Source organism: Ictalurus punctatus, chromosome 14 (genome assembly GCF_001660625.3).
Source record: "Ictalurus punctatus breed USDA103 chromosome 14, Coco_2.0, whole genome shotgun sequence".
Lineage (NCBI taxonomy): Eukaryota > Metazoa > Chordata > Actinopteri > Siluriformes > Ictaluridae > Ictalurus > Ictalurus punctatus.
This window is the reverse complement of record NC_030429.2, coordinates 4286443-4299192: the sequence shown is the minus strand read 5'-3', so window position 1 is coordinate 4299192 and position 12750 is coordinate 4286443. Positions and strand designations below refer to the sequence as shown.

The 12750-nt window shown below is 36.2% G+C and overlaps 1 protein-coding gene across 3 annotated transcripts; it reads right to left on the bottom strand.

Moving 5' to 3' along the window:
- Positions 1–217: 217 nt before the first annotated feature.
- Positions 218–10065, bottom strand: parvg (parvin, gamma). Of its 3 annotated transcripts, none has more exons than XM_017484855.3 (13): positions 9960–10065; positions 9164–9222; positions 8910–8974; positions 8724–8826; positions 8488–8637; positions 7964–8079; positions 6257–6312; positions 4487–4509; positions 4325–4386; positions 4152–4220; positions 3650–3751; positions 2824–2896; positions 218–621 (listed from the first exon to the last, which is right to left on the bottom strand). In XM_017484855.3, exons 2-13 carry the CDS (start codon positions 9210–9212, stop codon positions 548–550), a joined length of 942 nt encoding a protein of 313 aa, XP_017340344.1. In that variant the 5' UTR covers positions 9213–9222; positions 9960–10065; the 3' UTR covers positions 218–547. The 3 variants fall into 3 exon arrangements, with proteins under 3 accessions (XP_017340344.1, XP_017340343.1, XP_017340345.1); XM_017484854.3 differs by having other exon boundaries at positions 9753–10001; XM_017484856.3 differs by lacking the exon at positions 2824–2896 and having other exon boundaries at positions 9753–10003.
- Between the last annotated feature and the right edge of the window lie 2685 nt (positions 10066–12750).

Here is a 12750-nt window from a genome sequence, read left to right as displayed (position 1 = left end):
ATGCAAGCGCTATAAGTGTTTTTAAATCCAGATGAAAAACATACTTGTTTAATGTGTTCTAATCTTAGTCGTGGTATTTACTCTGTTAAATAATCGTTTCATGATTTATAGTAATTCTTACAGATGTGTAGGTAATTCAAGTAAGTTTTAAGTCGGTAGCAACAAGGGTTTTTACAACAAAGCTCTTGACAAAAACAGACTGAATGGAGGACACCTGTCAAGCTTTTAATGGAAAGGTATTTATTTCAGAGCAAGAGGGACACCATAATGCATTCTGTCTTTAAGGACGAGCGAGAAGCTCAAGGGTGACCATTCAATTAGAGAGCGTGTGGGAAGATAAGGGAGAGAGAAACGGAGGGGGTCACCATGCTGTCACTATGTGCGTGATGTGCTGAGCAATCCAGTGTTCACTCACTTTTATTAAAACTGCTGTCACAATTTCGTAATGTATATTAGTTACAACATTGTACTCCAGGTGGATTAAAAGCTTATCCCATGACCTTTACAGTCATTTTCATCAGAGGCTGTAGATGTGGCTTGCAGGGGATTATTTGTATTTGTGTTTCCTGAACAAGGCATACAGTACTTTCAGTGTAGCCGGCACATCTTGGGATACAATATCTGTAGAAAAAGAAAACAGGCCACAGAAGGCAGTGAATCATGCACACAGGCTCTTTTTGGAGAGGCAGATATATACTCACAACAACAAACAGTATATAGAGATGTACACTCCTGGGCAAAAAACAAAATGAGCCAAGCCACAGTGGCAAAATATTAAGCTTTTAATGGTCTTAACAACAAATCATCGGTCAGACAATTTACTCCTGAGACCTCCTGTGACACCATTTGCTCGTTGTGAACATTGAACTCTTTGGCAAAAAGCTTGAATCAAGGAAATTCACTTATATAGTCTTCTTTTATGCAACGATAAAATCATGATAATGATTAAAATGTTTGCTGTGAAATTTAAACTAACACATGTCGGGGTGTATAAATTTAAATTAAAATAAAAAAAATAATAATTTAATGATAAAGTCTGCAAGTTCACCCACAAGGCCTAAACATTTAAAGAAATCAAAGGGGAACGCTATTAAATACTAAAGTACTTTATCTTTTTGTGTAATTTTTGCTAATTTCCTGACCTTGTTAAGACCGTAAAAAGCTTAATATTTTGCCCTTTTGGGCTTGGCCCATTTTTTCCCCCAGGAGTGTTGTAAAGGCGTAACAAACAGTGTACAATCATAAACCAATTCATTACATAATAATGCATTCTTTACATAAGCACACACTGACAGAAACTTTGCTTATTTTATTATTGCATGCTATGTCTTTCTGTGCAGATCGTCCTTATTTTAATTCTTTTCCTGTTCACGCCAACTTCCACAGATGATGGATCAATGATTATTGAGATCAATGATTATGACCTCTGAGCAGCGAGCGAATTCTACTAAATTATTCACATCCCTGAATGATTTCCTTTCTCTTTGATAGGCAATTCCAGCATACTCTAAGATACGAACTCTCTGTTGTGTTAACACAATAAATGCTAATCCACAACCCTACGCCCCGAGTTGTATCTGGCTGATGATGAATCTCACAGTCACTGAGGATATTAATATACACTATAAGGCCAAAGGTTTGTGAACCCCTGACCATCGGTTCAATGTGGGGGTCTTCCGCAAATTGTTGCCACATAGTTGGAAATCTGCAGTTGTATAGGATGTCTTTGCATACTGTACAGTTGCAATCAAAATTATTCAACCCTCATTGCAAATCAGGTTTATTGTCAAAATGTACAAACATTCAGCTGTTTGCAAATCATACAAAAGCAGTTGAAATAGTTCAACCCAATGAATGCTTCAAGTGGTTTATCCAAATTCAACTGAAAATGCAAAATTATTCGACCTGAAAGTCTCAAAATTATTCAACCCCTTCATGGCAAGCTTATCTGCTTGTAAGCTTATAAACACTTACTTATAAAAGCTTATAAGCTTTACTGTTATGACCTGCTGCAAACGAGATGCATAGAGCTTCTGGCAGCATTCCTAGGGAATCTTAGCCCATTCCTCATGAGCAATGGCCTCCAGTTCAGTAATATTCTTGGGTTTGTGTGCTGCAACCGCCTTCTTCAAATCCCACCAGAGATTAAGCATTCATCGTGTTCAACTATTTCAGTTGCTTTTGTTTGATTTGTTCGTTGCAAACAGCTGAAAGTTGTACATTTTGACAATAAACCTGATCTGCAATGGGGGTTGAATAATTTTGATTGCACCTGTATTCTAAATCTGGAACTGGATGTTTAAAAAGCTGCAGATGTCCACAAACTTCCAGCCTTAGAGTGTAAGATAGGATGTGAATCTATATCCATGTACAGACTTATGTCAGTGCAAAGTATTGTTATATACAGAAAACACTATATAAATACTACATAAATATCTAAATACTAATGCTAATTATATAAGCACTATATATATTTATATGCTGTCTGTTAGAGGTTTGATGACAAGTATTTATTCCTTAGAAATGACTCTTGCTGGATTCCCTAGAGAATTTGTTAAACCAGTTGAACATGTCTCTCAAACCAATTAAGGTCACATGATTGGGCAGGCAATGTCGTCAAACAGCTCTTCTACAGCTTTATGGTACGTTTGTGTTTATTCAAAATCAAGCATTTCTCAAGAACATTTTTTTTTTTTTTTTTTTTTTTTTTTTTTTTTTTTTTTAAAGGCAAGGCATCCCCAAATGTTTGACACATTTTGATCTCTTTTACATGATAACATGCTGATACAGACTTCTACAGATTATATATAACTTCTCGCTCACCTTCTGGATCAACATTCTGTACTTGTATTTCCCTGTCATTAAGTAGATCCAAAGCCAGGGTGACATTATGAAGCTAGAAGTAAGACAGGTGATGAAAGATTGCACTGTGAGCAGTTTCCAGCAGATATTTTTAATCGAACAAACAAAAAACTGTCATCTGGTGTTTTGATCGTGTATAGTTTGATTATTTGTGAACACATACACTAAGCATAATTGAGAGAAAACTTCTGTGGGATGCATTATCAAAGTGCACAATTACAGTTCAAATTCAACTAAAAGATATTACAGCCAAAACCTGACCTGACATTCAGTTCCTAATTTTGTGATTCAGGTTTAGTGGCTCAGTCTGATTATGAATTATTAAAGTAAAGACGCCACATGTCTACATATTCAGAACATCACTAACTTGATACCTCAATCACTGCATTTTCAATAATTCACTTCTTGGATAGGTGCCATTATCCCTGGGCATACCATAGAAATAATTAGCAAGTTATTTATAGATGTGATGGCTAATGAGAGTGTTACATATTTTGCACTACTTAAGTTGAACACGGTGATTTTTACCAGTTCAGTATTAACCGAGATGCTCTTTTATAGTTATAGGTAAGCAAGAAATGGCTGTACATTAATTGTGTCTCAGGAAGGTAGAACTGTCTGATCACTTTAAAAACAAGGAGTTGGTAATACCCCATTATAACACAAAGCAGATTTCCCTTCACTCTATCCTAAAGCTTCCTTTCTAGCTTATTATTAACTGTGGTTTTAAGGGGACACATAGTGAATATACTATTCATAAACAGAACAAAGTGTCTAAGATATTTACCATCTCTGAGTGGCAGGCAGGAGAGAGGTAGAACTCATAGAGTGGAATGAAGAAGCCCTCCAACTCACCAATCAGCAAAAGCAGAATCACACCATCTGCAAACTGATTATAGAAATATCAATACAATTATGATAATTATATACAGTATTCCATGTTCGTTTACTTGCACCTTACGTTAAGTTGTACTGTGGTGTCTTTGCATTCCAGTCATTCATATCATTGGATTCATGTCTACTTTATATACCATGTCATTTGCACTGTAAACTTTATTGCCATCTTTATCTAATTCCTCGCTTAAATTGTGCTTTACTACTCAAAAACGCCATTGCTACAGTATTTACACTTCTAGTAAGACTGCATTTCACTAGGTTACAATTAAATTGGAATCTAATCTAGTCTAATTTAAAACATGCATGTGATGTATTTGTAGGCTACTTATAGAGCTTTACCATTATTTAGTGCCTTACAATCTTTGGGAAAATGATCAGGTGTGTTGATTTACCTGTTTCTCGATGTCAGACACTTGCAACCTTAATGGCGACATGTTCTTATTGATGAAGTGCAAGAGGGCCTGTTGATAAGGTGGATAATGATCAAATGAAACAGCAGTTAATTTACAGTACAACTAAGCTGTTTTACTGTTTGAATTGTGTGTGTAGTACAACAGCATTCTACCTTTTGGACTGTGGCAATTTTGTGGTCATCGAGCTTGAGCAGCTCATCTATGGGGTCGTCTTCTGATAAGAAAGACAACAATATTCTTAGGAATGCACAAATTACTAATGAAGAATAAAGAAAAAAAAGAGAAAAAGCCCCAAATCAAATCTCTTGACTTACTTTTACATCCTTCTGTATCCTCACTGGAATCAGAGAGATAATATGAGACAAGTGAAGACTGTAACTTTTAGTATTATGTATATTCGTTTATTTGGTAACACTTTATTTGAAGGATACCTACATATGACCTTCATAACACATGCTTAACCATTACGTTAAGCTTTTATTAAACAATGTTAGTGACTTTATGAAAGGCTTTTATGCAATATGTTACAGAGGAGTGGAGAGAAAAGGGCTCCAGTTCATAAAACATTCACAAACATTACACAAAGCAGCATTAGAAAATTTATTTAAAAAATATATATTTGTCGAATCTTGTCAGATGGCATTATAGTTGTATGTAATATCTCAGATTAGGAGTGGAGACAAAAAGCCTCTCATGTCGTAGTATGAGATGTGTTGAAAGAAGTATATCTAAGTCAACTTAGATTTTTTTTAACTGTTTCCTTCATTTCTGTAGGAACACGATGCCTCTGGAGGTCCGTCCCATTTATAAAACTTACACTAAGAAGCATATATACCAATGTTATGAATGATTTTGATGCACTTAAAGTAAAGTGACAGAACATTTTCCATTCATTACACTGTCTTGAAGCACTATTCCCATGTAATATGAATTTTAAGTGACGTATGCCAACATTATGAATGATTTACACGCTCTAAAATGATACATTTTGATCATGCATTCTTTATTCGTAACAGCTGAATTTTACATCAGTATGCTTTGCTCATAGACAATGAAAAACAATTTAGAAAAGGTCTTTAAAGATAGAAGAAAAAAAACATTACATTTAGTCTATTCATTTGAACTCAGACTGCAGCTCCCCTCTACTACAATATGGCATAGTTGTAGAAAGCAATAAATAAATAAATAAAAATCACACATGGCTACAATTATACCAGTCAAGGGTCAATCTCCCTTTAAAATGTGTAGATATTTGGTTGAAGCAACATGACATTTTCTAACAAGATTAGAAATTCCTCCCTCCTCCACTTTATTTATTGTATGATAGGTCTAAACACAAAGACCTAGACAGGTTAGACAGCTTTCAGGAGATCTTTGTCCTGAAGCCACTTTACCAATCTTCTATTTGAAAAATGCATTGCTCTTAAAAATTCATTTTTAAATCAGTCACATCTGACCTGGAAAACTTTCGCTGGTGACCTATAGTAATTCATACAATTAATAAATAGAAAATTGTTTTACGTGAAAAGGAGGCGTGACACTGTGACCTATCGGGCAATAATTGTAGATATTCACAACATATAAACATTGCGAATATTTTATTGCATTTAGGCGGTGCTTTTTGCTTTATCAGAGAGCATTTTGTGGGGGTTTTTTTTTTTCTTGATTTCTTGGTACGCAGCGAAAGGAAAGATAGTTCATATAACTCTCTTACTTTTGCAAGTTACTGCAACGGCCAAAGTTAGCTTAGCTACAGTCATTTGCCAGCTACCCGAATATTAGCTTATCAAAATCATCCCTAACATTGGTGTAGATGCTTCTTAAGTGAATTCAGTCGCAGAAGCTATAAATTGTATAGGAATAGTGCTTCATGACATTGTAATGAATGGAAAATATCCTATCCCTTTAGTTTAAGGGCATCAAAATCATTCATAACATCGGCATATATGCTTCTATGCCTTTCATAAAGCATCTAACACCGTTTTATAAAAGCTAAATGGTTATGAGTGTGTTATGAAGTTCATATGTAGGTACCCTTTAAATAAAGTGTTACCATTTAGGTAAATGTTATTTTATAAGTATACCTTTGTTGAGTGATGTGTTCGATCTGCTTGTCAGATTTGATGCCATCTTTGTTTACCTATATATTGTAAACCAGTAAGGAATGTAATGTAAGAAATGTGTCTTAAATTTAACAATATTAAAACATATTCAGGGCTATATAGGAAATTAAATAGACCAGGGCCGAGGACAAACAGATTTCCTGTCCATTAGTTGTTTCCCCAGTGGAAACCAAAACGGAAAAAAAATAAAGGAAAAAAATCTTATTCCGTATTGTCTTTGGCAAAACAAAAGTTTTCATTCGGTAAGTTAATGCACTTCATAGTGGTCTGACAAACCATGAGGCTTTAACCATAGCGTATACTACACACCCCATCCCCTGCTGAACTACACATATCTATGAGATCTGTCTGATGCAATTATAGTACATGCAGGACAGACAATCAAAAACACGCAGTTATGCGATAACTTTTTGGTGAGGGCACAGATATGATGTGCTACATAAGAATACATTAGAAACATTGGGCCTCATTTATCAATCTGCATACGAATGGATTTATGGGTAAATTGTTTGTATGAGCATTAACACAAGAAATTTGATATTCATGAAAATCCCATAAATTAGGGCGGGGAAAACGGTCATACCCTACTCGTGCTCCTGTGTGTGTAAATTTATGCACAAGAATACTAACTAATGTAAACCTCAACTTGATCGAATCATATAATTGATATTGTATAACTGCGTGGAGAACTGCACTGTTATAAATGGAACTATGCTGTCAAGTTTAAATTGCTTATTTTTTTATGAGGGTTTATAGAAGTGCTTTGAAGTCTCTATCAATTAGTCTCTGTTCACTAGGTAAGGGACTAAGAGTACCACTGGGAACATTTTGTGCAAACCAGTCATTTTATATTATTGGATTTAATTAAGGACTAATAAAAGAGTAATAAACAATTAATTCAATTACGACAAAAGTAATGGCGCCGTATAAATGGAGGATGGGCTGGTCTGTCTGTACATAGCCATAAGTCGTAAACAACTGTCTCAGCCGATGAACTATTTAGTTCTAGTTTATAATAATAATAATAATAATAATAATAATAATAATAATAATAATAAAAATAATAATAAATATTAATACATGTTATTTTATTTGCATAGAAGTGAGTCAAAATAATTTCCTCTTCAGTTTTTCAGCCTTTACCCTGATTAGTCATTTTGTGCTCACAGCTGTCTGTGCACTTGTCGTTTTATGGAGTGTTGTGGCCATCATGAAAAGAAAATCAGCTGTTCAGTGCATGTGCTCAGTACTTCACTGGTTTGGCATTTGTGCATGTTGTTGAATTGGCATTCAACAATGTACACACATAAGTACAAAGAAAATCAGCATTTCTGAAACGTCCGTAAATCCGGGGGAAGCTTGGTTTTGAGGTTTGGTTTGGTTTTGAGGTTCATCGTTAGAAGAGGATAATAATGTAAATAATAATGCACTGATTCATTTCCCTTAGTCTGTATTAATGCAAGTAACTAGGTAACTCACTTGTCATACATTATTACATTAGTACTTTATTGTACTTATTGAAGTTTATGTGCAATTAAAAATGGGACTGTGCAAGCACACTTTAATGTATGATTTGCCCTTCTCTGATATTTATAATCGTCTATTTCTATACAGGTGTTTTACAGTTTATATTCGAAACGTATTCACAGTTCATATTCAAAAATTCACCTCAAACAGGAGGACTTCCACGCTGACATTTTGGGGAAGGGCCAGTTCGGGCTGGTAGCGCTTCACCATGGCCACCAGCAGATGCAGAGTCGCCAGCAGGTCTCGACTGTGGATGACTTAGCAGCAGAGAGAGCCTTAATCACGCACTCAAGCTTATTAGACAGGTACATATTAAACTAGGTTAACTCACTGAATGAATAGAGCAGCTGTAGTTCACCATTTATCTTTCTGTGATGAATGGAAGGTTGTAAATCATAATTCCATTCAATTAATCCATTATAAGACCCTCATTTACTCAGCTAAATGCATGGGTTGTATTCTGTCTTACATGTAGGCCATCTTAGACAAACGTGTCAGCTAATGAATAATGGTATCAGTACTGGTGTTTACATTTAAATGCATAACTTCTTAAGTAGTCAAATAATATTAAATACAGTTAATAGAAGGTGTAACTTTGACATTCAGTGACATAAATTTCATTAGGCAGATGCAGTTAATAAATGATGAGACCAATAATTACTCACGTTTGGCACTCCATCTAGCTGTGCTGTCTGCTTCATCACCAAGCCCTAGCTCCTGGTTGAGGGCTTGCATAATCAACTCCAGTTTGCACATCTGGGCAACAGTGGTTACAGCGATCTCCTCAACCCCTAAATTCACTCCTCCTAACTTGTCTGAGTACAAAAATATGCAAAAGGTTTTACACAGACCAAAGTTTCAGTCATGAGAGTTGCAATGAGAATGAATGCCATGTTCTTACCTAGTAGGTGATGAATCACAAGTCCATCATAGATGTCTTCCTCCAGAGTCTGGACCACAATGTGCTCTGTCTTCAGAGTACTGTTGATCCATTCCACCAGCACCTGTTGTTCAGCGAGAGAGGTCAGATATAGATATAATGGCTCTACAGTAAAGGGCACGTAGAACACTATAATCAGGATCTCACCTCTTTAAGCTTCACTAGTTTGGGATCATTTAAAGATGAAGGCTGGATGATCTTTCTTCTTTCTCCTGCATAATGAAATAAGTTCAGTGGTGCATCACATTTTACACTTCAGCACCCTACACAAGAAAGCTTTTCATGTTTTATTTAGTAATGACACAGAGGATGAAAAGGCCAGCACAAGGCTGTGCGCTGTTCACTCGTATTAATAAAGTAGTAGCTTATTAAAGGTAAAACCTTCACAGGAAATTACTCACCTTGGACAGCTCCCTGATTACCTTGCTCAGATTCCACCACTTTATCCATTTTATGTTCTCTGATCAATTATACATAAATAAAATGAATCATTAAACATCCACTGGTCTGTACTGTATTGAATTCAAACAAACACCAAGCTCACAGTTGAATCATCTGTTCGTATCTGTTTTTCTGCTAAACTGCTGGTATATTGTGACTTTGTTTTCATAAGATGCTGTCTCTCATTCATTCATTCTTCATACTAAGGTCATGATACGAAGAAGACAAAGAAATTTACGGGGTTTCTATGCTAGCCGAAGAGCACAAGAAAACTCTGCCTAAAATGATCACTTGATGGAAGGATGGAAACATTTGCAGGCTGCAGCAGTTTCTGTCTTTTCACTTTATTTTTCACTCTCACACACACACACACACACGCACACACATACACCAGCACTGACACAACAAACTGACAGAGAAAACATCTCTGAAACAGATGGAGATAGAACTGTTTATTTGTGTGTGGTGATGGTTGTCAGGCCTATTTGCCTCAAGTTGACACAAGCCTTCGCACCACATCTCGACACACATCGGAATAAACAGGCCTACCTTCAGCAGCGCATCAGCAGCACGCGCACTCTGGCCTTGCTCTCTGCTCTCGTCCCTTGTGCACGTGAATTTGCAAGTCAACACTGTGACAATCAAAATCCCACTCCAGCAGATAATCACAGGTCTAACCCTCCTGTTTTGCACACTTTGTCTGAGCAACTTTAAAGGCAAGAAAGAACAAACGTGAATTAGTCAATAAACGCTAACCTGCTTTTGTTAAGGAAGGAAGCAGTGAAGACACACAGCTTCCTCTTTCGGTTATACGGTTTCAGGGCGGAAACTGAACAACCCTGCAGTTTTGTTTTGTTGTTCTTGGTAGCTGTTTAATATATTATTGCAGTCAGGTAACGTCAACATTTGAACATTTCAAGTACTGAAACATACATCTGACATTTTGGACTATAGAAAGCCAAGTGTTGTATAAGAGTCATCCGTCGTTGTAAGCAGTGGCGTGTGCAGTCTGTTTAATTCCTTTTTATGTCCCTATTGTTCACTTCCCTCTCTGTGCTTGGTGAGAAGTTTGTTTACGTTTAGATAATACACATCTTTAAAGTGCACGATACCATCCTTTTCTCAGAAAGATTATACACGTCTTTATTCTCTCACTCTCTTTCTCTGTAAGTCAAGTGTTGAGAGTCTGACTCCCCGTGACAAGGAAGAAACAGTACTTTGGGCAGGGAGGTTACCATGGTTACCTGGCAAATAGACAAGACCCGATTAGCTCCCAAATAAACAGAGATTAAAAGCACAGTATTTACTTTAACAGAGAATAAGCAAGTGTTTACACCTAAAACAGAGTTATTTACACCTTAGCTCTATACAGAGAGCACATTTACATATAGTTATATAGATTTGTTGTCCTTATAACAGACATCTTATAGCGTTTAATGACAGAAAGTGATGATAGGGATGGATCATGTATCAAAATAGATAGTAATGAATGGAATGAATATTAGTAAATGCTCAATTTATGTATTATGTTATTATTTTTGTTAATACTTTTAAAGTGAATTAGTGATGTGTCCATGTATATGCATTATGTATTAAAATGTATATAAAAATACAATATAAAACATCATAGGTCTGACTTTAGGAAAGGTTATGAGAAGAATATTTATTGGTATTTAAGGCTGCAAAGATTAGATGCCCTGTTGACTTCCATTTACAACTAAAAGAAGTGATGTGTATTTCCCTGCTGCAATTAGTCACTAGAAGTGAAACAGAAGAAGCATACAGGTGCGTCTCAAAAAATTTGAGTGTCATGGAAAGGTGCATTTTTTTCCTGTAATTTAATTTAAAAAGTGTAACTTTCATATATTCTAGATTCATTACACATAAAGTGAAATATTTCAAGCCTTTTTTGTTTTAATCTTGATGATTATGGCTTACAGCTCATGGAAATCAACAATCCAGTATCTCAAAATATTAGAATAAAAAATTTATAATACAGAAATGTTGACCTGAGAATGACCTAATCAGCTCATTAACTCAAAAAACCTGCAAAGGTTTCCTGAGCCTTTAATCTCTCAGTCTGGTTCAGTACACAACCACAATCATGAGGAGGATGAAAGTAAATGCTGCATTTCATTTGGAAATCAAGGTTCCAGAGTCTGGAGGAAGAGTGGAGAGGCACAGAATCCAAGCTGCTGGAAGTCCAGTGTGAAGTTTCCACAGTCAGTGATGATTTGGGTTGTCGTGTCATCTGCTGGTGTCGGTCCACTGTGTTTTCTCAAGTCGAGAGTCGATGCAGCGTCTACCAGGAGATTTTAGAGAACTTCATGCTTCATCTGCTGACGAGCTTTATGGAGATGCTGATTTCCTTTTCCAGCAGGACTCGGTACCTGCCCACAGTGCCAAAACTTCTAGTAACTGGTTTGTGACCGTGGTATTACTGTGCTTGATTGTCTAGCCAACTCGCCTGACCCGAACTCCATAGAGAATCTACGAGAGACACCAGACCCGACAATACAACGAGCTGAAAGCTATCAAAGCAACCTGGGCTTCCAGAACACCTCAGCAGTGCCACAGGCTGATCGCCTCCATGCCACGCAGCACTGAGGCAGTAATTTGTGTAAAAGGATTAAAACCCTGACTGAGTATCAGTGCATAAATTAACATACTTTTCAGAAGGTCAACATTTCTGTATTATAAATTCTTTATTCTAATATTTTGAGATACTGGACGTTTGATTTCCATCAGCTGTAAGTCGTAATCTTCAAGATTTGCCACGATATTCAAATTTTTTTAGATGCACCAGTACAGTATGTCCTTGGCAACAAACACATTGCAAATATTCTGCCTTTCAGCAAAAGTTAGATGTTTGATTCAATTATATGCCATCCTAATCCTAATTTTTGGGGGGCCAATCCTGAGCTTGGATACTGTATGTGTGGAGTTTCACACTTCTGGTCCGCATGACAGCATTCACATTACGTTTTCTATTTTGGACTAAACTGACAGTGTGAAAGCCCCCTAAATTTCCCCTATGTCTATGTGTACCCTATGACGGGCTCACATCCCATCCAAGGTACATTTCCACCTCGTGCCCAGGATTCTCAGGATAACCTGAATAAAGAGATTAATGAAGATGAATGAATAAATGAATGTTCTGCCCTACTGATATATGGACTTTAATTTAATGATGAAAGAAAGCTTGACCTTTTCATGTAAATTGTAGTCTAATACTAAACAATATGTTCATGGCACTGCTCAGTGCAGCCACTGCTTCTTCAGATTGTAGTAGAATATTCATATACACAAACCTTTCAGAAGAATGCATATTAACTTATTGCATTTAACATGCATGTGGTTTAATAAGATTTGATAACATTGTGAATTTATTTATGATTGTTTTCCTTTAAAGCAGTAGAGGAGTCCACATTTATTCCTGTCGCAAAGTTAATTAAAATGAAGATTGACAGCAGTGTAATTGAGTGTAATCTTACGAAGTGCTTATGGGTTTACTTAGCCACTTCTTTAGTTACTTTTAACTCTCTTG